General features: G+C 37.9%; 4 protein-coding genes across 4 annotated transcripts; 1 reads left to right on the top strand and 3 right to left on the bottom strand.

Moving 5' to 3' along the window:
* Positions 1-1,152: 1,152 nt before the first annotated feature.
* Positions 1,153-4,401, bottom strand: LOC143463479 (microfibril-associated glycoprotein 4-like). The gene is made up of 6 exons (XM_076961961.1): positions 3,993-4,401; positions 3,155-3,306; positions 2,998-3,094; positions 2,804-2,900; positions 1,785-1,852; positions 1,153-1,500 (listed from the first exon to the last, which is right to left on the bottom strand). Exons 1-6 carry the CDS (start codon positions 4,276-4,278, stop codon positions 1,256-1,258), a joined length of 945 nt encoding a protein of 314 aa, XP_076818076.1. The 5' UTR covers positions 4,279-4,401; the 3' UTR covers positions 1,153-1,255.
* Positions 4,402-6,797: 2,396 nt separating this feature from the next.
* Positions 6,798-8,807, bottom strand: LOC143463477 (microfibril-associated glycoprotein 4-like). Its single transcript, XM_076961959.1, has 6 exons — positions 8,408-8,807; positions 8,043-8,191; positions 7,886-7,982; positions 7,514-7,610; positions 7,361-7,428; positions 6,798-7,149 (listed from the first exon to the last, which is right to left on the bottom strand). Exons 1-6 carry the CDS (start codon positions 8,691-8,693, stop codon positions 6,902-6,904), a joined length of 945 nt encoding a protein of 314 aa, XP_076818074.1. The 5' UTR covers positions 8,694-8,807; the 3' UTR covers positions 6,798-6,901.
* Positions 8,808-15,939: 7,132 nt separating this feature from the next.
* LOC143463480 (microfibril-associated glycoprotein 4-like) lies at positions 15,940-18,001 on the top strand. The gene is made up of 6 exons (XM_076961962.1): positions 15,940-16,444; positions 16,640-16,791; positions 16,853-16,949; positions 17,060-17,156; positions 17,228-17,295; positions 17,636-18,001. The coding sequence occupies exons 1-6, from the start codon at positions 16,159-16,161 to the stop codon at positions 17,878-17,880; spliced, it is 945 nt and encodes a 314-aa protein (XP_076818077.1). The 5' UTR covers positions 15,940-16,158; the 3' UTR covers positions 17,881-18,001.
* Positions 18,002-20,606: 2,605 nt separating this feature from the next.
* Positions 20,607-23,061, bottom strand: LOC143463478 (microfibril-associated glycoprotein 4-like). The gene is made up of 6 exons (XM_076961960.1): positions 22,645-23,061; positions 22,289-22,440; positions 22,131-22,227; positions 21,918-22,014; positions 21,249-21,316; positions 20,607-20,960 (listed from the first exon to the last, which is right to left on the bottom strand). Exons 1-6 carry the CDS (start codon positions 22,928-22,930, stop codon positions 20,716-20,718), a joined length of 945 nt encoding a protein of 314 aa, XP_076818075.1. The 5' UTR covers positions 22,931-23,061; the 3' UTR covers positions 20,607-20,715.
* Between the last annotated feature and the right edge of the window lie 4,642 nt (positions 23,062-27,703).

Raw genomic sequence — 27,703 nt, 5'->3', positions numbered from 1 at the left:
CTCGTGAATAAGCACAAATATTTTGTAGGCAACTGTTATAGGATTTCAAGTTTTATTTTCGTCAACATTGTCGAAACTTAACATGGAGTAAGGTCTTAACTTTAAAATTTCGTTACAAAATAGCGTAAACTATATCTTGACTCGAGCAAATAGGCCTAATGTTTATAGGTTCAAGCGATGATTCTCGGATCAATTCTCAACATCCCGCCAATGACGTACACTTTGTAGAAATGTTCTGTCATCCAGCGCAGTGAAGTTTTCATAGATACTTAAAATGCTACTTTTGTCTGTAGCAAAATCTTTTTGACAGATAAACCGCTCGCAAAATAAGATTATGTTCTTTGTAATGGATCTACTTTGTTTAAGTGTTTAGTGAAATATTTCTATAAGAAATTTATATTTTTCTTAATAGTTGTTTTAAGCTGTCACTATTTCACCAGAAAAATCGTACTTTCAAAACTATTTTTCACGGCTTCTCGTTAGTAGAACTTAAATATTCTAACAAAGAATTAATTAAACCTAACCTAAAACTTCTAGACTAAAAATAATATCCATTAAAGTCTAAAGAGCTTCAAGGGGCTGCGATACCTACGTACGAGTTAGGTAAGGGTGAAAGAAACCCTTCTTTGTTTTAACGATCTGTTTAATAAAATCATAAATACCTTTAAGCTGTGTGATGTTTTATATGCTGCCTCTATAGTAGACACGGATTCATTGAATATTAATAACGTCTTTCAAATGTTTACAAGAGAGTTGTATTTGCGAAGAGAAAGAAGGTCACATGTTGGTGTCAAGGTGGAGCTGCTTCATCTCCCGTTTGACCTTGTCGTGGAGATGCAGTAGAGATAAAACTGATTTTAGCATTTTTCGTCAGATTTCATTAGACGTCTACTACGTTGTACTTTCATAAGCAATTTTCAAGAAGCAAGTGTTTTCTGCTCTTCTTAGACCACACGCTGTTATCTTTGTTAATTGCTAAAATTAAACATTTGTTGCGCTATGTTTTCTGCTCAATCTATGGAACAAATGGAAGCTTTGAAGATGTCAATTAGAATATTCGATTGCATGTTAAGTCACTGAACAACGATGCCAGCATAGCGCTGATCTCACTCTATAAATAAAAGATCTGACATTGGACAACTTAAACAAATTTTAAACTTTTTTCTTCCGTGTATTTCTAAAGTATTTACAAGATGGAACAAAACAACACAGAATCAATGGCAAAATATAAAGAATGAGGACACTTCCACAAGATTCAGTTTGGTTTAATCTTCATTTCGGCTTTCTTCAAGGAATAGTGGCTGTTTTTCCATGGACGCCAAACCATTCCCTTTGCTGTTATCTGTCCACCAGTCAAGTAAAGCCCATTCAAGTTTACCCAATGGCAAGCATTGTACCACCAAGCTCCTTCGTAACTCGTAGCACAATTTCCTCTGTGTCGATCTAAATCTCTATCTTTGGTACTAAACGGAAGTCCGTTGTGATTTTGCAAAGCATCCCCTGCAAAAACAGATCTCTAAGCTTTGAGCAAATTATAGAAAGTGATGAATAAGTGGAAAGTTCTTAGCTGTGGTAAACTGAAACTTCAGAGCTGAACTTCCAAATCCGATCAAATCCCGTTACTCACCAGATTATGTGGAAATACACTCAAAAAAGTTTGGAGACTTTTGTTTAAGCGTTGGAAGTTCTCAAAACACATGGAGCAAACGAGCTGGGTTTCAACTTTTATGTAAACGACCTTTTCATTAATGAAATATGCAGAAGATGTTGTCAATAAACTATACCTGCATTTCCAGAGTAGCCTGTCGCAGTTAGACGATAATTGGAATCCTCTGACCCGACTACAAATGAACTGAAATATAATGTACAAATTTTAGACGACATAAGTATTGACTAAAAAGTGTCACAATGTACACGTTTTATAAATCTTTGATTGCAGTTACCATGCCGACACGCGTGTTCTTTTTGACCTGTACTGTGATGTGTTTTTAGATGTATATTTAGCAATATTCTACTCATATTGTTGCGACCATTTTTATGTAAAATATGTGACTGTACGTTTTTATTAGGATTTTACCGAACTTGTGACACTTTTTATTGTTTTGAATCAGTTTTCTGTACACGTACATGGTTTACGCCAGGCATGCACAACATACGGCCCGCGAAACCTTTTCGTGCGGCCCACGAGATATTCCGTGATTTCGCTCATTCAGGCATTTTCTCCACGGTTACAGTTACATAATCAACGAATCCGATGCTTTACCGCCGATAAGCGTTAAAAACAACTACATACTGTAGTGCGAGAGGCAAACGTCTCTTGACAGTAACCATCTTCTCAATAATATCTCTTATTCGACGGTTAATCGGTCACATTATATAAAGTAGGCTACACGTTAGTTACAACAATGTTAGCACGCGGCCCGCGAAACTTTTTTCCCCTAAAACGGCCCGTGTACTGTTTTGAGTTGTGCATGCCTGGTTTACGCCATTACCTGCAACTCTTCCCCAAGGCATGTTACGCTACCAGCGATTCTTAACCTCGTCTCTTAATTATAGTTGATTGCGCTGTGGTTTTATGGACAAGAGGATTTTAATTTACGTTTTGGTTTTCGAAAAACGGCCGATGCTTTAACTATGATGATGGGATGACTGTTGTTTTTAATTCCATGTAAGCGAGTTTATTTTATAACAAGCTGAAAGAGAAAATATTGAAATTTTTTGACTAGTCGTATTATCGAAAAGGACGAGATAAGGAGAATTTGGCGTGACAAAAGCATGTAATGACTTTCCTTGTAAAACTTACCTGTATTCGGCAAATGCTCGGTTGTTTTCAAAATCTTCAATATCCACCCGAAGACGATAATTGTCATTCTTTGTAAGCTGATGAAGGTCATTTAAACCTATGAGCAGAAAAAACCTTGAAGATGTAAATTTGGAAATTGATAGGTTCAACCGATTTTAGAAGTTTAATTCGATTCTAGAAGTCTAAAAACAAACCAAGCCAATATTCTGAGTCAACTTTTCCAAATCCGCGTTGATAATCTTCCCAGTTTCTGTAAAAGTTTTCACTTCCATCAAATCGTCGATGAAAAACCTATAAATGAAGGAAGTTATGAAAAGTTGTAATATGCAAACTTTACCCAAATAATCTTACCAGCCATCCGCCGTTCTCCGTCTCCATGTCGCAATAAACTTCCCTGGTCTTGCCATTAATGGCAACGCTCTTCACTCCACTTGTTGCCATTCCTCTTTCAAACAAGTCCTGGCAATCGATTGATGCTCTGGTTAGATTAATTATTCGCTGATCTGTAAAACATCAAGTAAGTAAAATATTAACATTTCACGGAACTTTATTTAGCTACAGTATTTGGCATTGACGAAAAATCGTTTTAAGAAATAACTTCAAAGCTATCGCAATTGTAAAATATCAATTTAATAATATCTATCTGGTTAGACGTTATAAAAGTATTGTAAACTTTAAAGGGTCACTTCCCAATAGAAAGACAATTTTGAGCCGGCAACACGGTGATTGTGACAATGTCGCACTCAAAGCGTCATATTAAAAAAAGTAAAAAATTTTCCGGTCCAATGAGCATGTGACGTTGAAGTGGACTGGTTTGTTATTTTTTTGGCGATAGCTGGTCCCAGGTCTAGGCTAAGTTGTAAATTTTGTGTGGGTTTGAATTTTTGGTATTTTGTAGTATTTGTCCTAAAATTTTAAGCTAAAAATTTGTTGTAAAGCTTAGGCAGTTGTTATAGAAAACTGAGTACATGGATTCTGTCCAAATTAAGACGGTAGGCTGTCATAACCTAGATCTCGTTGCAAGCCAAAATTCAGGATAGGTTTATGATGTAGTTTTGCGATGGTAGCTTCTTAATTTAATGTACTTTGCATTGAAAAGCCTATCTCTTTGAATTGGGACATGACCCCTTAAGCACTATAAAGTATTATATAAATATTTATGAAGAACACTACTAAAAACTCGTTTTACCAATTTTGCTTGTTAGTTGATCTTCCAGGTCAGTGATTCTCATCTGCAACTTTCGAAATTCCTGCATCCACGTGTCGCTGGCCCCGGGTTCCCCTTTATCCCCCATATCGCCTTTTCCCCCACGATCACCAGGGGTTCCGACGGGGCCTTTTTTACCAGGGGCTCCGGGTAATCCCGGTTCACCCAAGTTGTCATCGTCTCCACACGTTAGAGTGATTTGGCGTGTGCCTTGTGTCGCAGTAAAAAATAAGAAACTAATTACTGCAAACTGCAAAGTAGACTTCATCTTCACAACCAACCCTGGTACAAGCTGAGGCTAAAATAAAACTTTTCTTGATTGAAAAGCTGCAACAGATCGATTGGGCTTGATAATCGTCTTGCAACCCTTCATCAACTGTTAACATGATGGTCTTGGTAGCAAATGAAGTCGTATTTATAGACGCCAAAATCATCGGTGGTAGAAAAAATGATAAACAAATATCTTGTTTTTCGCTTTGATAAAATATTTTCAATATAGTGTGACGTCACCACTCACATCAATTTTGCATCCTACGTCACACATCTTGGATTATTGCGGATAAAAATCAGCTACGGAATCCAACCCTACGTCAATGGAAACATTTTGTGGCTTAAAAAGGATCTAATGACGTTAGAAAATAACCGCATTGAACCAAGTTTGCGTCATTTCACTCTTATGTAAGTTAATCCGTTGATGGATTTGACAAACTTCTGAAACAAAACCGCCTTTGATTTGTTGTTGTTAATATTTCCAAACCGCTGTAAAGCAATTGTGGTCACGATCATCTGCAGAATAAACTCTTCATTGCGTCGAGAGTTTCTTCAAGTATTGCGTCATAGCAGCAATACAACGTCATACGTTTGACTCGGTCGTGGGAAACCCAGTGGATTTGTTTTTCTGAATTTGAACTATTAACATCAAGGTGTTTTATGCTGCTGGTTGTTACAGTTTAAGTGAGATTCCTTGATTAGGTAATTTTAGATTAAATTAACCACGATTCAGTGACATCATTTGTGACAAAGTTAATTTTTACCATTGTTAGTTGATGTTGGTGATTTATTGTCCCGGCGCAATGGATGTACTTTTGAGTCATTGTTAAATTTTTAGAGTTTTCGGTTTGCGCTGATTCTCACGAACTGTTGCCTTTAAGTTTGTTTGCGCTTGAACGACGCTGAACGATTCATTGCTTCGTATGGTTCATTGCATTTGCACATAAAAGCACGAGGCAGAGAAATTGTAATCAAAACCACAAGTGTACACTAATATAGATGAGCGGTACGGCTTTGCAGCATTATTCCAATACAAAAACAGAAAAATGTCCGCAACAAAGTGTCAGACACTACATCTGTCACATTGAATTTAAACTTTTCTATGCAGCCCTTACTTCGGAAACTGTGAAATTTGCGTAAAAACTGATAAATCCTTGTTATGTTTTGATGAAATACATCAGATGCTCCAGGGCGACAATAATCCAGAAAAATATCAGGCAAAAGAGCTCTTCAGTGTTCATGGCAGTGGACGTTAAGAGGCAAAGTTACGGGGCCACGACAGTGTGTTAACCTACCGGAAACTATCTCGAATGTACAAAATAAATATTAAATAAAAATCAACATTTTGTTCAAACAAGGTTGAAGTTTACTGGAAGGTGTTTTTCGGGAAAGGGTTAATGTTCTGAAGTTACGGCAGTGGACGGAAATATCAAAAATATTAAAAAGTGTTAAACTTGCATTTCAATATAGATTAAACACTGATGTAATAAGCATACAAAGCTGAGTGTGCTATATATTGACATACGTGGCACGTCATGCAATCTAAACCACTTCGAAGCAGCGACAATTTTTCAAATATTAAGAAATCACAAGCTGCTGCCCGACACTTGCACTGATTCAAAAACCTTCTGAGCTATAACTGCTACAAACTTGTGTTCCTTCTAATCTGCGACCACAGTTTTATTTGATAAGTTTTGCACAAAATATTAGAAGTGGTTTTAACGTCAGTTCGTTTCTCACGGTTGCATGTTCCTTGTCTTTTCATTTTGATTCAAAGAATTCTATCTTGTTTTCGATTGGTTAAAAAGCCTGCGTTACGTAATGTCTGTTCAAAATGTCACGCGGTAAAACTGTAGTCACGTGAAGCGATGACGTAACCAGTGTGATACTGATTACCGAAACGGCATTATAGCTATGGTTAATACAAATAATGTTGAAACCTGCCCAGTCTCTCTGGTCTACTTTGTGCGGCAGAAATCTGTCTTTATTGGTGCCTCTTCACATAACGTGTTTATCGAGTGAATGCGTCGAAATGGATACCAGCAGGAAACCCAGAATGTAATATTTTAACGCCCACTGTCTTGAAAGGCATAATCTGCACCACTGACTGTCGGTGGGAACAGTTATAAGCATTACAGTAACGGGACAGTATATTACTATTACGACTATATAGTCGTGTATAGATATGTAGACTTTAAAAACTATAATGAATTCGAATTTGGAGTGAATCGTAATATAATTTCATCAGTTTAACGATAAATTTCCCTTCAAAGTTAAAAATTTGTCATAGGCTCATAGCCTAATACCAATTTTATCATCACATTGCAGATTTACTGCAGGCTATTGGAATGATTCGGACAAGTAAAACTTTATAGGCAAGTATAGATTTTAAGACCTAACTTGCTCGGTGTGAGTGAAGAAAACACTTAAAGTTTTCCTCTGCTGGTCAAGAAAGAAAAGACTTATATAAAGTCGAACTGAAAGTTACCTCATTCAATTAAAATGCCATTGTAGCGCTGACCATTCGTGTATTTGTAGCATTTACAAGATTCCACATATAAACCACAGAATACTTATGTGGTAAAATATGAGAAATGTCACTCTTTTTCACACTACTAAATTCAGTTTGGTTTAATCTTCATCTCGGCTTTCTTCAAGGAGTAGTAACTGTTTTTCCATGGATGCCAAGGCATTCCTTTCGATGTGACTTGTCCACCAGTCAAGTAAGGACCATTCAAGTTCGCCGTATGGCAGCGATTGTACCACCAAGCTCCTTCGTAACGCTGAGCGCAGTGAATGTCGTTGTGTCGATCTAAATCTCTGTCCTTGGTACTAAACGGAAGTCCATTGTGATATTCCAACGCATCCCCTACAAATACAGACAGTTAGGTGATAAATGAAGTTTATAACAGAACTGGAGTATCTGAAAAATACGCTCTCGTTAGCTGTATCACATTAGGTTCAGTCTTTTCCACGACAATATGGGACACCAAAATCTTTGCAAAGTTTCAGGCAAAAATCGTTGAAGTTAATTCCAAAGAAGCCGTTGTATTTATACCAAAAATAACGTAGACCATTACCTGCATTTCCAGAATAGCCGGTTGCAGTTAGACTATAATTAGAATCCAACGATCCAACTTCAAATGAACTGAAAGTGTATACAAAAACATTATACTTGCCAATTATAGAAATAAAATTGTTTCAAATCAAAAACCTTTTGGGAAAAAACTTACCTGTATTCGGCAAATGCTCGGTTGTTTTCAAAATCTTCAATATCCACCCGAAGACGATAATTGCCATTCTTAGTAAGCTGGTGAAGGTCATTTAAACCTATAAAAAGATAAAAATATCGAAAACCGAAACTCGGGGTTTGATATGATCAAACGATTTTATTACGGTATGTTTTTAAACATTTCCTTGCAATTTGTGTTTTACAACAAACCAACGGCTATTAAGCGACAAAAAAATATAAGCTAAATTTCTAGCCGTAATGTCTATACTATAGACTCTATATATACTCTATACTCTACTAATATACTCTATACTCTACTAATATACTCTCTACTCTATATAGACTGAATAGCAATTTGTATTTTAGAACAAACCAAGCCAATATTCTGAGTCAACTTTTCCAAACCCGCGTTGATAATCTTCCCAGTTTCTGTAAAAGTTTTCACTTCCATCAAATCGTCGATGAAAAACCTATAAATGATGGAAGTTATTAAAAATTGTAATGTGCATATTTTACCCAAATAATCTTACCAGCCATCCGCCGTTCTCCGTTTCCATGTCGCAATAAACTTCCCTGGCCTTGCCGTTAATGACAACGCTCTTCACTCCAATTGTTGTCATTCCTCTCTCAAACAAGTCCTGGCAATCTCGTGTTTTCGTAAGATTTAAAATTCGCTGATCTGTAAAAAGTCGTGTAATTGTAGTTTTCAGCTTGTATTACCGAATTACAGGACCTAAATTTTTACGATGTTCTTCATATGGAAAAGATTGTTTTAGAAATACGTCAGCCAACAAATAAACAAATTCGAAATTCTACAAATTTCATTCAATACTACCTATATATAATAATAACAATATCTTTAAACCGCAACATTGAAAGCGAAAACTCCTTTTACCAATTTTGTTTGTCAGTTGATCTTCCAGGTCAATGATTCTCATCTGCAATTTCCGAAATTCTTGCATCCACGTGTCACTGGCTCCGGGCTCCCCTTTATCCCCCATATCACCTTTTACCCCACGGTCACCAGGCATTCCAACGGGGCCTTTTTTACCAGGGGCTCCGGGTAATCCCCTTTCACCCAAGTTTTCATCGTCCCCACACGTTAGAGTGACTTGGCGTGTGCCTTGTGTCGCAGTAAAAAATAAGAAATTAATTACTGCAAACTGCAAAGTAGACATCATCTTCACGACAAACCCTGGTACAAGCTGAGAGCAGAATAAACTTTTTCTTGCTCGAAAAAGTACGACAGATCGATTGGGCTTGCTAATCGTTTTGCCAATCTTTTAGCTTTCAGTGTGATGGTTTTGGTGGCAAATGATGTCGTATTTATGGGCACCAAAATCATCGACAGTAGAGAAATGATAAACAAAACAACTTGTTTACCATTGTGATATAAAACTTCCAATCTTGTTTGACATCACTTCTCGCCTTAGCCTCTTTTGCTACGTGATTTAACTGGGATTAATTCGGATAAAATCAACTCCGGAATTCATCCCTACGTCAATGGAAAATTTTGTAGCTTGAAAAGCATTCATTGACGTAAGAAAATAACCGCATTGTACCCAATTTGCTTCATTTCACTCTTATGTAAGTTAATCCGTTGATGGATTTGATAAACTTCTGAAACAAAACCCGCCTTTGATTTGTTTTTGTTAAGATTTCAAAACCGCTGTAAAGCAATTGTGGTCACGACCACCTGCACAATAAAAGTTTTCATTGCCTCGAGTGTTTCACAAATGCGTCATAGTAGCAATACAACGTCATGTGTTTGATTCAGTCAAGGTAGAAACTGTTGAGTTATTTTTATAGCCTAATTTTCAGATATTACCATTAGGATATTTATTGCTGTTATTCGTTGCAGTTAAACCGAGTTACTTTAATTCGGTGATTTTTGATGGAATAACATTTCAATTAAATTGCGAAAAAATTAAGCTATCGAAATTTACGCGGTTTATTGGGTTTAGAGATAATAACGAATAATTTATGTTTAATTGGAGTGTTTCTAAACTCACCAGGTTATGTTCACATTATCACCAACCGACATCTTACCCAATAGACAAAAACGGATCATTATTTACAACAAAGTGTAGCTGTTGTAACTAACCGTAAAGTATCTCAAAATAATTTCTTTGACATGGTTCTGGCTTACATGGTTAGACATCACCAAACGATCGTTATCCTAAATCTTGATCATGTTGTGCGTTGATGTTGTCAGATATGGGAAATCCCCGAAATAGGAACTTCAAGTTGTTATTAGATATCACTGTTAAAATGTCAAATTAAAAATTACATAAGTAAGGCTACATATTTCACAGATCTTGTTTAGAAATTATAGTAAATTAAAATGAAAAGCAGAAATGTTTTTTATAGGCGATACACAAATTATACGTATTGTGTGGAAACAGTAGTAGAAACATAGCTTATAATTTATGGGAAAAACATTCGTTGGTTATGCAGTATATGCGCCACATACACCAGACTGATATACCGTACTACTAATACCATTTTCTTAGTACACATGAAAAAGCAAGATTATGTTTGCAAACGCACGTGTAGAAAAAATCAAAAAGAAAGTTAACCTTTAGAGTACCAACGTATGTCTTTTTTTTCTTTTACTAATACCAGGTAAGACAAAAACATAACCACATACACAAAGCAAATAAAACGTGAACATATATTATTTTACTAAAACATGCAAACAGAAATACTAAAAACACACACTTTTGTGAAAATATTGCCACTTAAATAAATTTTGTTTGATCAACCACCAAGTTAATAGAATAAGGAAATTAAAATAGTTTCTCCTCTTTGCGGCTTTTTGTGCTTTTTTTTTAAATTTTTTTCGATCAACCACCAAGTTTCTTCTTCGTCGTTTGAGCGTTTCTTCTTTCCCCAACTAGATTTCTGGGCATGACGTCATTAGCCATGTGATTGTGTCTTCGTCCAGTGTTTTCAGACCACGCACACCATGTGGGGGTCGATGGATTGGGCAGTCATTGATGACGTGGTCTGCTGTCTGCTCTGTGGCACCACACTCGCATCCTGATGAGGGAGCCAGTCCCCATGTGTGCATATCTGAGCGAAAACGTCCGACGCCGGTGCGCAGGCGGTTGAGCCTGACCCAAGCAGGTCTTGCGAGGGACATTCCCGATGGGTTTGGGTCGGCGTCGGCTATGAAGTCACAAAGTCTGGTGGTGTTGTTTTGCCACTCCGTGCTCCACATGTGGTTCGTCCAGTGCGCCGCACTTAGTCCAAGGTCTTCTGCGCTACTGAGTAGCTGTTGTGCGGCTGGCACAAAGGGGTGTCTTGATTTCAGTCGCTGCTTTCCAGATGGTGGTCGCTGGAGTGGGGTATGGAGAAGGTGTTCGGGGTCCAAAGCGCGGCGAGCGAGAGAAATCATGGCTCCTTTGCGGGGTAGCTCAGCAGGTTGGATGCCTGCAAGGATTGGTAAGTAGTCCGTTGGAGTGGGACGCAGGCAACCAGTCACAATACGCAGTGCGTCGTTGATGGCGGTGTTGATGTGGCGGGTGTGAGAGCTACGACACCACAGTGGTGCGCAGTACTCGGCGGTGGAGTAGACGAGTGCCAGCTGCGGGTGGCCGTGCGAAGGGTTTTTGCGCCGGCCCCCCAGCCTGAACCCGCCAGCCGCCTTAGGAGTGCGACGCGCGCAGATAGTTTATTGCGCAGTGACTCCAAGTGTCGACGATACGTGAGTGCCCTGTCCGAGGTAGGTAGGCTCGACGCTGTAGGGCAGGTGTTCCCCATCAATACTGATGCTTATCTCACGCTGTGCTTCCTTGTTGTTAAGGTGGAAGGCCGCCGACACTGTCTTTGCCTTGCTGAGCTGCAGCTTCCATTTCTGGAGATATGCTGTTAGTGTTTGCATTTCTTGGCTAAGATACCTCTCCATCGACTGCCAGTCTCCGGCAGAATGCAGGAGTGCCAGGTCATCTGCATAGGCATACTTCCTGGAGGTGGTGGTGGGCAGGTCATAGGTGTATATGTTGAACAGGAGAGGAGCCAAGACGGAGCCCTGTGGGACGCCGTTTCTGAGTCGGCGTATTCTACTTCGTGGGCCGCTGCCGGTGGTGAGGGTGAAACTACGGTTTTGTACGAGTTCCATGATCATGTGGACCATGTGCCTGTCAGGAAGTAGACGGAGTAGCTTGCAGGTAAGACCGTTGTGCCACACGGTGTCATAGGCAGCCGAGAGATCAACAAACACGGCGCCGGCCTTCTTCTTAGCTGAGAAGCTGTCCTCGATGTCTTGGGTCATAAGTGTGACCTGGTCTACGGTTGATCTTTCGTGTCGGAAGCCAGCTTGTTCCCGAGGGAGCTGTGGGTCTATTATCGGTTCGACACGGGCGTAGATGAGTCTTTCGAGAATCTTGAAGGGGATGCAGAGCAGGGAGATGGGGCGGTAGCTCTTTGGATCCCCTGAAGGCTTCTTCGGCTTAGGGACTACAACTACAAGGGATCTTCTCCAGATTTTAGGGATACGCAAGCGGCGCATGCAGCAGGAAAGGAAGTCTTTTAACCAGGACTTCAGGGCGGGAGCAGCATGGAGTATTAGCTCCGGGCATAAATGGTTAAGGCCCGGAGCTTTACCTGGCTTCGTGTGCTCGAGGGCGGCGGCGAATTATTCCGTAGTAAAAACGCCAGAGATGTTGTCTTCGTATGATGTTGGCACCTTCCAGAGGTTCGTCATTTCTTGGAGGACAGACCTGTCTGAGTCACGGTTTCTCGTTTTAAACGTCCCGTTCTTCACAAGTTGTGTTGCGATGGCATTAGGCGAGACAGGGCATTGTTGACGAGATCCACGTGACCTGCCAGTGAGATTGTTCAATGTATACCATGCTGTGCGGCTAGAGTGTGTGAAGTCGATTGAGTTGACAGCCTCTGTCCAGCGGTGCTTCCTCTTTTGGTCAAGCCTTTCCAGTAAAACTGTGGCTGATGTGTTGGTGTCGTCACCCTGAGGGGCACCAAGAAAGTCACAGTAGGGACTTTGGCACTCCTTATCCCAGCACGGTATGTAGATCTTCAGTCGGCCGCGGGGGATGGATTTTTTTGCCGCAGATGTTATTGCGTCGCAGAAATCCTGGTAGGCTTCGTCCACATGGATGGTGTGTGGGGGAGGTAGACGCTTAGCGTCTTTTTTTAGAATGGAAGCCGTAGCGTTTCCAATCGGCCTTTCTGAAGTTGCAACGCTTAACCAGCTTGCTCGGGACAGGCAATGCGAGTTTGGGGGCGGTGACAAGCGAGGGTCGATGTTGGGACCTAGGGAACTTCTCTAGCACGCGTCTGTGCGGGTGTCGACTATCGGAGCCCATACTTGCGAATGCCAGGTCTGCGTTTTTACCATTGTTCCAACGCCCGGAGAAGAAGCTAGCAGCACCCTTAGGATCGTGGAGTAGGGCGAGGTTGTTATTGGCCGCCCAGGCAGCCAAGCTTTCTCCGTCGTTGTTGGTTGTGTTGTAGCCCCAGTCCGTGTGGTGGCTATTGAAGTCACCGACGTAGAGGCTGGGGTGGGGGAACACTGGTATGGCTGATGGTGTAAGTCGCAAGGGTGGGGGCTTGTAGATATTGATGATCTTGTAGCCTGTTATGTCTACACAGAGCCACTCGAGTTCCGATTGGGCTGGGGATTGGTCTTCTAGGGTCCAGCTCAGTTGTCAGTTGATCATGGACAAACGTGGCGAGGCCGTGTTTCCTGCTGAGCATTGCGCCTGCGAGTTTGAAGTTGGTTATTACCAACTTATCCATAGATGTGCAGTGGGTCTCTTGGAGGACGATGATGAGGGCTTGATGTTTGTTGGCCAGGTGTTCTATGACACTGATTTTGCTGGCGGTGATGCCCTCGGTGTTCAGCTGCAGGACGGTGGGTCTACGGTACTTTTCGACAGAAGAGCTGCCGCGCCCTGAGAAGGGCGTTTCCCTCGCCACCCTGCAGTGAGCTCTGGTCTGGGTAATTGCTCGGTTTTGACAATCTTCGCTTCGCGTATCTTCTTGTTAGATATGGTACTGACGGAGGGGATCACATGAAGGTGCTTGTCTCTCCCCTCCCCCAGTTATCCACCAAGTTAATAGCCAATATGGAAATTAAAATAGTTTCTCCTCTTTGCGGCTTTCTCATCCCCGCCACGTTGAGCGATAAAATTTTCAATCAAGTGAATATGGTAATAGTAAAATATACATCACAATTTGCAAACACCTAAGTTTTAACACGAAATGAGTGACTTTGTGTAGTATTAATGTCTTACCCAGGTGCCACTTGTGACCCGTTTCATCATTTAGGTGAGTTTTAGATACATGTACACGTTTTACTTTTTATTCTACAACTCCTCCCCGAGGCATGTTACACTGCTCGCGATTTTTTATCTCGCCGACTAATCAGAGTGGATTGCACGGTATTTGGTGAACAAGAGTTGACTTTTATTCTACGTTTTGGATCTTAAAGAAAATGCTGATTCTTTTTTACTAACAATGCTGAGAATACCGTTGTTTTTATTCTACAAATTTTCGAGTTAAGAGATTGAATCTTATTAAGAGGTAGAAGAGCGAAGATAGACTCTAGTTGTTTAGCCGTTAAAGCGGGATATCTTGAACTTACAGGAATTCGGCGTGACACTTATACACTTAATTCTGTAAAGATATTTAGGGTTAACACATCCCTTACTTAATGATTGACTTGGCAAGGTGTTGGTTATTCACATTTGCGCTATATTGAGAGCCTCTGATGATAGCGAATGTAATGTAGAAGACTCTCTTCGAGTGTAACTTAAGATTGGAAAGTTTGACAGCACGGCATCTTTCTCATGCGTTGATGATTTTCAGAGTGTTTATGTGATATTTTATTCTTGGGCACGAGGAAGCATTCAAAAGTGCCACAGCAGGTTGATGCAATGGAAAATTCTGCGGTACATCTCCAGGAAATGAACGAATGAGCATCTATGTGTACACACGCAGAGAAGTTGCGGTTGATGCATGAAACTGATGACTTTTCATCGCCAAGTCTCATGGATTAAATTCTTTGATGATTATCATCTGCTGAGCTGTGTGGCCATTTTAACACTCTGTCATTTTCGTCGAAAGCTCGAATAATCTCGTCTTATCAATTCCTTAAGTTTCTTTATCTTAATTAAAATTGGTTAACTGGTCACTGCTGATCACGTCTGCAGCCTTTAGATTGTCCTTGCTGGTGTGATCCTGGGCTCAACAGGAGATAACAATTAGGTTCCTAATTCGTACGTCTATATGCTTACTTCCTTGGCTGTATCCTTTTTATAACTGTTAACCTTTTCCAGGCCGGATCTCTGAACAAAACATTCTTGAATTTTGGGAAAACCAGCTTTTTTGGCAAAGGTAATCTATTTTTGCCTCTTTTCGCCGCAATATTTGCACGTAAATTTTTGACCGTTTTAGGTTACAAACAATTCTTGGCCCTCAATTGAAGTATAATTGGGTAAGTCATTGGCAGCAAAATTGTGTTTATTTATGGTGTTTATTCTCGTTCCTGTGTGCAATTAAGACTTTTTTGCATTATTTGTCAGTAGTCCTTATCACTAATCACTTCACCATATTTTGCGCTATTTCTCCTGCTATCATTTTGTCCGAAGAGGGAATAAAAAAGGAATGTTTTCACAAAAAGACCGGAAACAGCATAATTATTAAAATTTATATTTTAATTAGTGTTTATTTGTTCTATTCTACTAGTTGTGACAAAAAGCACAGAAAAGCGACAACGCATCAGTGCACTCCAATTAGGTTTTTTCAAGAAATAGTGATTTATTTGCACCGAGTAAAAAACATCTTTTTGTTGTCACTTGTCTACCAATCAGGGGAAAACCAATAAAATCTGTGGAATATCAAGCATTGCCTCAAAAAGATGGTTTCTTACTCGTAGCGAATTTATCGTTGCCATGGAGGTTTATTGTCAAAAAACAATTAAATGTAATTATCTCTGAACCCAATAAACGGCATAAATCTCGATAGCTAAAACTTTTTTGTAATTTAATTGAAATTTTATTAGATCAAAAATCACCGAATTAAAGTAACTCATTTTAACAGCAACGAATAGCAGCAATAAATATCCTAATGATAATATCTGAAGTTTATAAAAACAACTCAACAGTTTCTACCTTGACTGAATCAAACGCATGACGTTGTATTGCTACTATGACGCATTTGTAAAACACTCGAGGCAATGAAAACTTTTATTGTGCAGGTGATAGTGACCACAATTGCTTTACAGCGGTTTTGAAATCTTAACAACAACAACTTAAAGGCGGGTTTTGTTTCAAAAGTTTGTTAAATCCATCAACGGATTAACTTACATAAGAGTGAAATGACGCAAACCAAGTTCAATGTGGTTATTTTTTTACGTCATAAGATTTTTTTCAAAACAGAAGAATTTTCCATTGACGTAGGTTTGGATTACGGAGTTGATCAAAATTCTTTGCTCATTTTCTTCACTGTGAACGACTTCGACGCCTATAAATACGACATCAGTTGCTAATACTAGGATCATCATATTGAAAGCTTACGTAGGGTAGTAAGACAATTAGCAAACTTAATCGATCCGTTGCTCCATTTTAAGCAAGAAAAGGTTTATTCTACCCTCAGCTTGTACCAGGGCTTGTCGTGAAGATGATGTCTACTTTGCAGTTTGCAGTAATTAATTTCTTATTTTTTACTGCGACACAAGGCACACGTCAAGTCACTCTAACGTGTGCGGACGATGACAACTTGGGTGAAAGGGGATTACCTGGAGCCCCTGGTAAAAAAGGCCCTGTTGGAACGCCTGGTGACCGTGGAGTGAAAGGTGATATGGGGGATAAGGGGGAGCCCGGAGCCAGTGACACGTGGATGCAGGAATTTCAGAAGTTGCAGACGAGAATCACTGACCTGGAAGATCAACTAACAAACAAAATCGGTAAAACGAACTTATCAGTTGCTTATTATAAAGATATTTTTATCATTAAATGGATGGTATTAGATAATTATTCTAAAAATTCTATAAGTATTGCAACTTATTTTTCATTTGTTGCTATATTTATATGCATTTGAAAAACATTGTAAATGTAGATTCAGTGAAAGCTTGAAATTGCAATTACAAAACTTTTTACAGATCAGCGAATAATTAATTTAACCAGAGTATCAGGCGATTGTCAGGATTTGTTTGAAAGAGGAATGACAACAAGTGGAGTGAAGAGCGTTGTCATTAACGGCAAGGCCAGGGAAGTTTACTGTGACATGGAAACGGAGAACGGCGGATGGCTGGTAAGATTATTCGGGTTAAAATATCCATCTTACAATTTTTTATAATTTCCTTCATTTATAGGTTTTTCATCGACGATTTGATGGAAGTGAAAACTTTTACAGAAACTGGGAAGATTATCAACGCGGGTTTGGAAAAGTTGACTCAGAATATTGGCTTGGTTTGTATTCAAAATATGCATCTCACAATGGAACTCGGCTAAGATATTTCTTTGTAATTAGTTGCATATTCTCCAAATCTAGGTCTTTAAGATGGTTTATCTTTTTATAGGTTTAAATGACCTTCACCAGCTTACTAAGAATGGCAATTATCGTCTTCGGGTTGATATTGAAGATTTTGAAAACAACCGAGCATTTGCCGAATACAGGTAAGTCGTACTCGAAAAGTCATTGTGCGCTTCAAGTAGTCATTGGCGTTTAAAGTCTGTTTATACTTAAGTTCATTTGAAGTCGGGTCAGAGGGTTCCAATTATCGTCTAACTGCAACAGGCTACTCTGGAAATGCAGGTATACTTTATTTACCACAACATGTTTATATTTTATATGAAAAGGTTATAAGCTACCTAAATTCATAAAATGAATTTGTTATTACTATCGCTTTAAGAAATCCTAACCTTAACGCAGGGGACCCCGATCGTAATATCAAAATGAGAACTAAAATGGGATGGGTATTGGGTGTAGAGTTTATGGTATAAAAGTTAGTCATTAATTCATAAAAGGCATTATGGCTGGCAACAGGGGCCCGCAGTTTGGCAACATTAACTCTTATGTAATAACTTACCACTGGTAGGCATTCAGAAAATAACAGGTGCTTAGAAATTCATTAATTGGAGACCTGTTTTTGCAGGGGATGCTTTGCAACATCACAACGGACTTCCGTTCAGTACCAAAGATAGAGATTTAGATCGACACGAAGTTCACTGCGCTCGGAATTACGAAGGAGCTTGGTGGTACAATGGCTGCCATGCGGCAAACTTGAATGGTCCTTACTTGACCGGTGGACAGGATAATTCAAAGGGAATGTGCTGGTATCCGTGGAAGAGTAATTACTATTCCATGAAGAAAGCCGAAATGAAGATTAAACCAAACTGAGTCTGATACTGCGAAATAACTTGCTGGTGTGAAATGCAAGTTGCTTTGTCATTTTTTCCTGTGCTTTTTTTCGTAGCTTGCAAATGCCAGAAACACACGAAATACAAAATTGCTAAATTTTGTTAAATGTTCGGTCTTCTATTGTTATCAAAATCACTGATATAATGACGTTTTGAGTCAGTTACATGGCATGCAATTGAACTCCATATACAAGATATAGATTCTTTGATTTATTGTTAACGATAAAATTTGCTCTACGAAGCGCAGAAAGTAGGTTATAGTCCTATAGTAAATTTTAATATTAATTAACCTTCACAAAAAGAAAACAGCTCTTTTGTGCTTTTCAAGCAAAGGTAGCGAGTTATGTATACCTAACAAAAAACTACACTATTTCATTTACCAATTTTGAAAGTTAACTTGGTAAATATTGGAACAGTTTTCTGGTTTACAGCACATTCCTCAAGTTTTCACGATAATTATCGAATATGTAAGTTTTGTTAATTCACAAAAATTTTCCAAATGTTAAAATGCAGAAGCGGTGAAGAAGTAAATCGCATAATCAATTTTGCCAACCAATTCATAAATTAACATACACACGCTGCCACAAACATGCATAATGCCCACTATATGCCAAACGTTTTTGTCTTTTGTTATATATTGTTTTTGTTTTGCTGAAAACTCTTTGTTTATGGCACGGAAAGAAGTATTTGCTGGTATGCTTTTATGTGACTTTTATGATGATAACCTTCTGACGCAAATTACTACGCAAGCGTGACGTCATACAGAAAGATTGAGAGTCTTGTGAATGTTAAACGACAAAATAATTTCGTCAATGTTTTCATCTTGAAGTCTCTTTCGTAAACTTTCATGTTTTTTATTTAATTTTCTTTAGACATCATAGACATCATAGATTGCGGCTTCAAGCTCAAAGTTACTCCTTTTCGTATTACGCGGTTGATTTTAGCAAGAATCTAAACTTTAATTAACGCGCGCCTCGTAGAATGCCAGGTGACGTCACAAACAAAGAAAGAAACTCGTGGTCATTTTAGTTTGACGATGGCTGAGAAGGTCGCAGCTGTGAGATCTTGTGCGTTGGCTTGGTCAGCTCAACATTGGAGCGTAGAGTGAAAGCTTGCCTTGGTACGTTTGGTGAGTTGAACATTCAATATTTTGTGGATGGTGATAAAAATGCTTATTATAATGATAAATTTTATGTAAACTTGTAAAACTTAACCGAACTTATTTTGTACATTTGGTTGTCATGCTAACCTATCATGTTGTAGCACAGTTTTGTTATTGCCATCTTGAATGCTTTGTAAAACTTTGAATTTTGCCACTTTTTCCTTTTCGTTAACTGTTCATGATGATCAAGTTTTTTATTGTGCTATAACTAAATAGGTTGAAATTTTTAAGGCAGTCAGTTTGAATTTTTGGTCTATTGAAAACATTTTCGATTGACGTCTATTTCAGTTATTCAAACGGGTTTCGAGCTTGCCAGGTTATATTACTACAAGGTAGCTTTCAACATGGTTTGATTATGACCTTGGTTTGTCATACAGTATTTATGTAAAAACACATCTCGTTAATAAGCACAAATATTTTGTAGGCAACTGTTATAGGATTTCAAGTTTTATTTTCGTCAACATTGTCGAAACTTAATATGGAGTAAGGTCTTAACTTTAAAATTTCGTTACAAAATAGCGTAAACTATATCTTGACTCGAGCAAATAGGCCTAATGTTTATAGGTTCAAGCGATGATTCTCGGATCAATTCTCAACATCCCGCCAATGACGTACACTTTGTAGAAATGTTCTGTCATCCAGCGCAGTGAAGTTTTCATAGATACTTAAAATGCTACTTTTGTCTGTAGCAAAATCTTTTTGACAGATAAACCGCTCGCAAAATAAGATTATGTTCTTTGTAATGGATCTACTTTGTTTAAGTGTTTAGTGAAATATTTCTAAAAGAAATTTATATTTTTCCTAATAGTTGTTTTAAGCTGTCACTATTTCACCAGAAAAATCGTACTTTCAAAACTATTTTTCACGGCTTCTCGTTAGTAGAACTTAAATATTCTAACAAAGAATTAATTAAACCTAACATAAAACTTCTAGACTGAAAATAATATCCATTAAAGTCTAAAGAGCTTCAAGGGGCTGCGTTACCTACGTACGAGCTAGGTAAGGGTGAAAGAAACCCTTCTTTGTTTTAACGATCTGTTTAATAAAATCATAAATACCTTTAAGCTGTGTGATGTTTTATATGCTGCCTCTATAGTAGACACGGATTCATTGAATATTAATAACGTCTTCCAAATCTTTACAAGAGAGTTGTATTTGCGAAAAGAGAAAGAAGGTCACATGTTGGTGTCAAGGTGGAGCTGCTTCATCTCCCGTTTGACCTTGTCGTGGAGATGCAGTAGAGATAAAACTGATTTTAGCATTTTTCGTCAGATTTCATTAGACGTCTACTACGTTGTACTTTCATAAGCAATTTTCAAGAAGCAAGTGTTTTCTGCTCTTCTTAGACCACACGCTGTTATCTTTGTTAATTGCTAAAACTAAACATTTGTTGCGCTATGTTTTCTGCTCAATCTATGGGACAAATGGAAGCTTTGAAGATGTCAATTAGAATATTCGATTGCATGTTACGTCACTGAACAACGATGCCATCATAGCGCTGATCTCACTCTATAAATAAAAGATCTGACATTGGACAACTTAAACAATTTTTAAACTTTTTTCTTCCGTGTATTTCTAAAGTATTTACAAGATGGAACAAAAAAACACAGAATCAATGGCAAAATATAAAGAATGAGGACACTTCCACAAGACTCAGTTTGGTTTAATCTTCATTTCAGCTTTCTTCAAGGAATAGTGGCTGTTTTTCCATGGACGCCAAACCATTCCCTTTGCTGTTATCTGTCCACCAGTCAAGTAAAGCCCATTCAAGTTTACCCAATGGCAAGCATTGTACCACCAAGCTCCTTCGTAACTCGTAGCACAATTTCCACTGTATCGATCTAAATCTCTATCTTTGGTACTAAACGGAAGTCCGTTGTGATGTTGCAAAGCATCCCCTGCAAAAACAGATCTCTAAGCTTTGAGCAAATTATAAAAAGTGACGAGTAAGTGGAAAGTTCTTAGCTGTGGTAAACTGTAACTTCAGAGCTGAACTTCCAAATCCGATCAAATCCCGTTACTCACCAGATTATGCCAGTGGAAATACACTCACAAAAGTTTGGAGACTTTTGTTTAAGCGTTGGAAGTTCTCAAAACACATGGAGCAAACGAGCTGGGTTTCAACTTTTATGTAAACGACCTTTTCATTAATGAAATATGCAGAAAATGTTGTCAATAAACTATACCTGCATTTCCAGAGTAGCCTGTCGCAGTTAGAAGATAATTGGAATCCTCTGACCCGACTTTAAATGCACTGAAATATAAAGTACAAACTTTAGACGCCATAAGTATTGACTACTAAAAAGTGTCACAATGTACACGTTTTATAAATCTTTGATTGCAGTTACCATGCCGACACGCGTGTTCTTTTTGACCTGTACTGTGATGTGTTTTTAGATGTATATTTAGCAATATTCTACATGTATTGTTGCGACCAGTTTTTTGTAAAATATGTGACTTAACGTTTTTATTAGGATTTTACCGAACTTGTGATATTTTTTATTGTTTTGAATAAATTTTCTGTACACGGTTTACGCCATTACCTGCAACTCTTCCCCAAGGCATTTTAAGCTTCCAGCGATTCTTAACCTCGTCTCTTAATTATAGTTGATTGCGCTGCGGTTTTATGGACAAGAGGTTTTTATTTTACGTTTTGGTTTTTCAAAAACGGCCGATGCTTTAACTATGATGATGGGATGACTGTTACTTTTTAATTCCATGTAAGCGAGTTTATTTTATAACAAGCTCAAAGAGCAAATGTTGGAAATATTCGACTAGGCGTAAAAGCGAAAAGGACGAGACAAGGAGAATTTGGCATGACAAAAGCACATAATCACTTTCCTTATAAAACTTACCTGTATTCGGCAAATGCTCGATTGTTTTCAAAATCTTCAATATCCACCCGAAGACGATAATTGCCATTCTTAGTAAGCTGGTGAAGGTCATTTAAACCTATGAGCAGAAAAAACGTTGAAGATATAAACTAGGAAATGGATAGGTTCAACCGATTTTAGGAGTCTAAATTTCTTTTGCACATTTCAATTGAAATTATTTGTTTTGGAACAAACCCAGCCAATATTCTGAGTCAACCCTTCCGAATCCGCGTTGATAATCTTCCCAGTTTCTGTAAAAGTTTTCACTTCCATCAAATCGTCGATGAAAAACCTATAAATGAAGGAAGTTTTGAAAAGTTACAATGTGCATATTTATACCCAAATAATCTTACCAGCCATCCGCCGTTCTCCGTTTCCATTTCGCAATAAACTTCTCTGGCCTTGCCATTAATGACAACGTTCTTCACTCCACTTGTTGTCATTCCTCTCTCAAACAAGTGTTGGCAATCAACTGATGCTCTGGTCAGATTAAATATTCGCTGATCTGTAAAACATCAAGTACGTATAATATAAAGATTTCATTGAACATTACTTAACTACAGTATTCGTCATTGAAGAAAAATCGTTTTAAGAAATAACTTAAAATCTATCGCAATTGTAAAATATCAATTTAATTTAAACTTTAAGCACTATAAAAATATATCAATATTTAATATATATCAATAACATTGCTGAAAACTCGTTTTACCGATTTTGTTTGTGAGTTGATCTTCCAAGTCAGTGATTCTCATCTGCAATTTCCGAAACTCCTGCATCCATGTGTCGCTGGCTCCGGGCTCCCCTTTATCCCCCTTATCGCCTTTTACCCCACGATCACCAGGTATTCCAACGGGGCCTTTTTTACCAGGGGCTCCGGGTAATCCCCTTTCACCCAAGTTGTCATCGTCCCCACACGTTAAAGTGACCTGTCGTGTGCCTTGTATCGCAGTAAAAAATAAGAAATTAATTACTGCAAACTGCAAAGTAGACATCATCTTCACGACAAACCCTCGTACAAGCTGAAGCTAAAATAAACTTTTTCTTGATTGAAAAATTGCAACAGATCGCTTGAGCTTGATAATCGTTTTGCAACCCTTCATCAACTGTTAACATGATGGTCTTGGTTGCAATTGAAGTCGTATTTATAAACGCCAAAATCATCGGTGGTAGAAAAAACTGATAAACAAATCATCTTGTTTTTCGCTTTAAAAAATATTTCCAGCATTGTTTGACGTCACCACTCACCTCAATTTTTTTTCTACGTCACGCATCTCCGAATTTTGTGAATAAAAATAAGCTCTGGAATCTAATCCTACGTCAATGGAAAGATTTTGTGGCTTGAAAAGAATCTAATGACGTAAGAAAATAACCGCATTGAACCAGGTTTGCGTCACTTCACTCAATGTAAGTTAATCCGTTGATGGATTTGACAAACTTCTGAAACAAAACCCGCCTTTAACTTGTTGTTGTTAAGATTTCAAAACCGCTGTAAAGCAATTGTGGCCACGATCATCTGCAGAATGAAAGTTTTCATTGCCCCGAGTGTTTCACAAATGCGTCATAGTACCAATACTACGTCATGCGTTTGATTCAGTGAAGGTAGAAACTGTTGAGTTGTTTTTATAAATTTCAGATGTTATCATTAGGATATTTATTGCTGCTATTCGTTGCTGTTAAAATGAGTTACTTTAACTCGGTGATTTTTGATCGAATAATATTTCAATTAGCCTAAATTGCAAAAAATTAAGCTATCGAGGTTTACGCGGTTTATTTGGTTCAGAGATAATTACAAATAATTTATGTTTAACTGAAGTGTTTCTAAACTGACCAGTTTATGTTCACATTATCACCAAACGACAACTTACCCATTGGACAATAATGGATCATTTTTTACAACAAAATGTAGCTATTGTAACTAACCGTAACATAAAGTTTAGCAAAATAATTTCTCTTCCATGATTCAGAAGATCGTCATCCACTATCGTGATAGTGTTGTGCGTTGGTGTTGTCAGATGAGGGGAATCCCCAAAATGGAGACATCAAGTTGTTATTAGATATCAATGTTAAAATGTCAAATTAAAAATAACACAAGGAGGGCTACATATTTCACCGATCTTGTTTAGAAATTATAGCATATAACTACTAATACCATTTTCTTAGTACACATGAAAAAGAAAGCTTATGTTTGCGAAAGCACGTGTAGAAAAAATCAAAAAGAAAGTTAGCCTTCAGAGTACCAACGTATGTCCTTTTGTTCTTTTACTAATACCAGGTAAGACAAACACATAACCACATACACAAAGCATATGAAACGTGAACATATATTATTTTACTAAAACATGCAAACAGAAAAACCAAAATACACATATTTGTGAAATATTTCCACTTAAATAAATTTTGTTTGATCAACCACCAAGTTAATAGAATAAGGAAATTAAAATAGTTTCTCCTCTTTGCGGCTTTCTCACCCCCGCCACGTTGAGCGATAAAATTTTCAAGCAAGTGAACATGGTAATAATAAAGTATTCAGCACAATCTGCAAACACCTAAGTTTCCACACGCAATGCGAGTGACTTTGTGTAATATTAATGTCTTACCCAGGTGCCACTTGTGACCCGTTTTATCATTTGGGTGAGCTTTAGATACACGTACACGTTTTACATTTTATTCTACAACTCCAGAACTCCTTCCCCGAGGCATGTTACACTGCCCGCGATTTTTTATCTCGCCGACTAATCAAAGTGGATTGCACGGTATTTGGTGAACAAGAGTTTACTTTATTCTACGTTTGGGATCTTTAAGTAAAATCCTTTTTTTATTGACGACGCTGAGATTACCGTTGTTTTTATTCTTCACATGTTCGAGTTAAGAGATTGAATCTTATTAAGAGGTTGAAGGGTGAAGATAAGCTATAAGTTGTTTAGCCGTTAAAGCGGGATATCCTGAACTTACAGGAATTTGGTGTGACACTTACACTTAATCGTGTAAAGATATTTGTAGCTAATTGTATTAAGAACACTTACACACTTAATTCTTATAGTGATATTTGGAGTTAACACATTCCTTGCTTCATGATTGACTTGGCAAGGTTTTGGTTATTACTAGGGCCATTTTTATTTTGACCTAACGAAATTGCTTATTTGTAGAGGCCACAGTTCTTCCTCCAGTTACCCAAACATAATATTTTGTCGATTTCAGACCCAAACGTAATATTTTGTCGAAAAGTCAAGGTGTTTTATTGATTATAAAAAGTGCGTCGTGTTCTTTGGCGATAGATTTAGGTAGCTTGTTTTATTTTGTCCTTGTGAAAAGGGCACTTTGACTCGATTTTCTCCGCATGGTAAATTCTAATAAACAGCAAATTAAACAGGGAATGCTTGTTGTTGCTCCAATTCAGCTTGATGGTGTTTACTTTTCCTGTGGCCTTCAACAAAATAGTTTTTATCGCACTTCACTATAACCTCGCAGAAATTGCACCTTAAATCACCCCCGGGAGTTGCATTAAATTCATCTGAAAAATCTCGACAAATCTGTCTAACTTTTGCTGAAGACGATTTAGCTTGCTTAGGCATTTTTGTATTACAGAATGTCAGTAGGCTATTCTTAAAATCCAAACTGTTGATCTTCGAAAAGACCACGTTTATGAAGAGGAAGTGTTTTGTAAGAGTTATTTAAATACGTAACAATGAATAAACAATGGACAATTTGCGATAAAAGTTACTGCTGATCCAAGTGGGCATTGTGACTTATTTCCTGCTTTTATGGGTTAATATGGTTTAATTGTGTCGTAGTTCCTGATTTACAATGCTTCCACGAGGATTTTTACAAAAATTACTCTCGAGAAACACAAAAACTTTGTCAAAAGCCATAATTTGACAAATTTTGACTTTATTGAAAATTTTGACTTTGTTGTAAATTTTGACTTTATTTTGACCTATAAACTTCTTAGAAACAATCCCCTAGGTGCTGAAAACAACTTTATTCTTTGATTCGTGGTCAGACGAAGTCCTTAAAAATTTTTGACTTTATTGACTTTTGCGGGCCCTAGTTATTACACATTTGCGCTATATTGAGAGTGGCTGATGATGGCGAGTGTGATGTAGAAGACTCCTTTCGAGTGTAACTTAAGATTGGAAAGTTTGACAGCACGGCACCTTTTCCATGCATTGTTGATTTTAAGAGTATTTTGTGATATTTTATTCTTGGGCACGGTCGAGGAAGAATTTCAAAAGTGCCACAGCAGGTTGATGCAATAGAAAATATCTGCGTTACATCTCCAGGAAATGAACGAATGAGCATCTCTGTGCACACACGCAGAGAAGTTGCGGTTGATACACCAAACTGATGACTTTTCATCGCCAAGTCTCATGGACTAAATTCTTTGATGATTATCATCTGCTGAGCTGTGTGGTCATTTTAACACTCTGTCATTTTCGTCGAAAGCTCGAACAACCTCGTCTTATAAATTCCTTGAGTTTCTTTATCTTGATTCAAATTGGTTAACTGGTCACTGCTGATCACAACTGCAACCTTTAGATTGTCCTTGCTTGTGTGATCCTGGGCTCAGCAGGAGATAACAATTAGTTTCCTAATTCGTGACTATTAACGTTTCGTCGTCTATATGCTTACTTCCTAGGGTATGTCCAAGACTTTCTTGTTACAACTGTTTGTAACCTTGTCCGGGCTGGATACCTGACTAACACATTCTCCAATTTTGGGATATTTTGGCACAGGTAATGTATTTTTGCTTCTTTCTCCGCAATATTTGCACGTAAATCTTTGGCTTAAATATTTGGCTTTCAATTGAAGTATAATTGGGTAAGTCAATGGAAACCAAACTCTTATTTATGATGACTATTCTCGTTCCTGTTTGCAATTAAGACTTTTTTGCACTGTTTGCCAGTAGTCTTTATCACTTCACCATAGTTTTACGCGATTTCTCATGCTATCATTTTGTTCGAAAAGAAATTAAGAAAAGAAAGTTTTCACAAAAAGACCGGAAACAGCACATTTATTAACAATTAAAATTTTATTTTGTGTTTATTTGTACTAATTACTAGATGTGACAAAAAGCACAAAAAAGCGACAACGCATCAGGACTACACCGCATCTCAGTTTAGTGCAATCTTCATTGAAGTTTTCTTCAAGGAATAGTGATTTATTTGTACCGAGTCCAAAACATTTCTTTGTTGTCTACCAACCAGATGAAGACCATTTAAATATGTGGAATATCAAGCATTGCCTAAAAAAGATGGATTCCTACTCGTAGCGAATTTATCGTTGCCATGGAGAGTTATTGTCCATTGGATAAGCTCATGTCTGGTGATAATGTGAATATGACATTGTCATTTTGGACAAGCTCCAATTAAAAAAAATTATTTGTATTTATCTCTGGACCCAATAAACCGCGTAAACCTCGATAGCTTAATTTTTGAAATTGCTGAAAATTTTTTCAAACTTAATTAAAATTTTATTCGATCAAAAATCACCGAATTAAATTAACTCATTTTAACAGCAACGAATAGCAGCAATAAATATCCTAATGATAATATCTGAAGTTTATAAAAACAACTCAACGGTTTCTACCTTGACTGAATCAAACACATGACGTTGTATTGCTACTATGACGCATTTGTAAAACACTCGAAGCAATGAAAACTTTTATTGTGCAGGTGGTCGTGGCCACAAATGCTTTACAGCGGTTTTGAAATCTTAACAACAACAAGTTAAAGGCGGGTTTTGTTTCAGAAGTTTGTCAAATCCATCAA

This window comes from Clavelina lepadiformis, chromosome 6 (assembly GCF_947623445.1).
Source record: "Clavelina lepadiformis chromosome 6, kaClaLepa1.1, whole genome shotgun sequence".
In the NCBI taxonomy this organism is placed as follows: domain Eukaryota; kingdom Metazoa; phylum Chordata; class Ascidiacea; order Aplousobranchia; family Clavelinidae; genus Clavelina; species Clavelina lepadiformis.
Note: the sequence above shows the minus strand (reverse complement) of the source record. Positions and strands in the feature narration are given on the sequence as shown.

Excerpts from the sequence above, each read along its gene's own strand:
- LOC143463479 (XM_076961961.1), bottom strand. The coding sequence starts at position 4,278 with ATGAAGTCTACTTTGCAGTTTGCAGTAATTAGTTTCTTATTTTTTACT. Across the intron at positions 2,901-2,997 it reads TGACTCAGAATATTGGCTTG|GTTTAAATGACCTTCATCAG; the intron begins GTTTGTTTTTAG and ends TTCTGCTCATAG. Across the intron at positions 1,853-2,803 it reads CGAGCATTTGCCGAATACAG|TTCATTTGTAGTCGGGTCAG; the intron begins GTAAGTTTTACA and ends ATTATATTTCAG.
- LOC143463477 (XM_076961959.1), bottom strand. The coding sequence starts at position 8,693 with ATGATGTCTACTTTGCAGTTTGCAGTAATTAATTTCTTATTTTTTACT. Across the intron at positions 8,192-8,407 it reads TCAACTGACAAACAAAATTG|ATCAGCGAATTTTAAATCTT; the intron begins GTAAAAGGAGTT and ends GACTTTTTACAG. Across the intron at positions 7,429-7,513 it reads CGAGCATTTGCCGAATACAG|TTCATTTGAAGTTGGATCGT; the intron begins GTAAGTTTTTTC and ends ATACACTTTCAG.
- LOC143463480 (XM_076961962.1), top strand. The coding sequence starts at position 16,159 with ATGATGTCTACTTTGCAGTTTGCAGTAATTAATTTCTTATTTTTTACT. Across the intron at positions 16,445-16,639 it reads TCAACTAACAAACAAAATCG|ATCAGCGAATAATTAATTTA; the intron begins GTAAAACGAACT and ends AACTTTTTACAG. Across the intron at positions 17,296-17,635 it reads AGGCTACTCTGGAAATGCAG|GGGATGCTTTGCAACATCAC; the intron begins GTATACTTTATT and ends CTGTTTTTGCAG.
- LOC143463478 (XM_076961960.1), bottom strand. The coding sequence starts at position 22,930 with ATGATGTCTACTTTGCAGTTTGCAGTAATTAATTTCTTATTTTTTACT. Across the intron at positions 22,015-22,130 it reads TGACTCAGAATATTGGCTGG|GTTTAAATGACCTTCACCAG; the intron begins GTTTGTTCCAAA and ends TTCTGCTCATAG. Across the intron at positions 20,961-21,248 it reads AGGCTACTCTGGAAATGCAG|GGGATGCTTTGCAACATCAC; the intron begins GTATAGTTTATT and ends CTGTTTTTGCAG.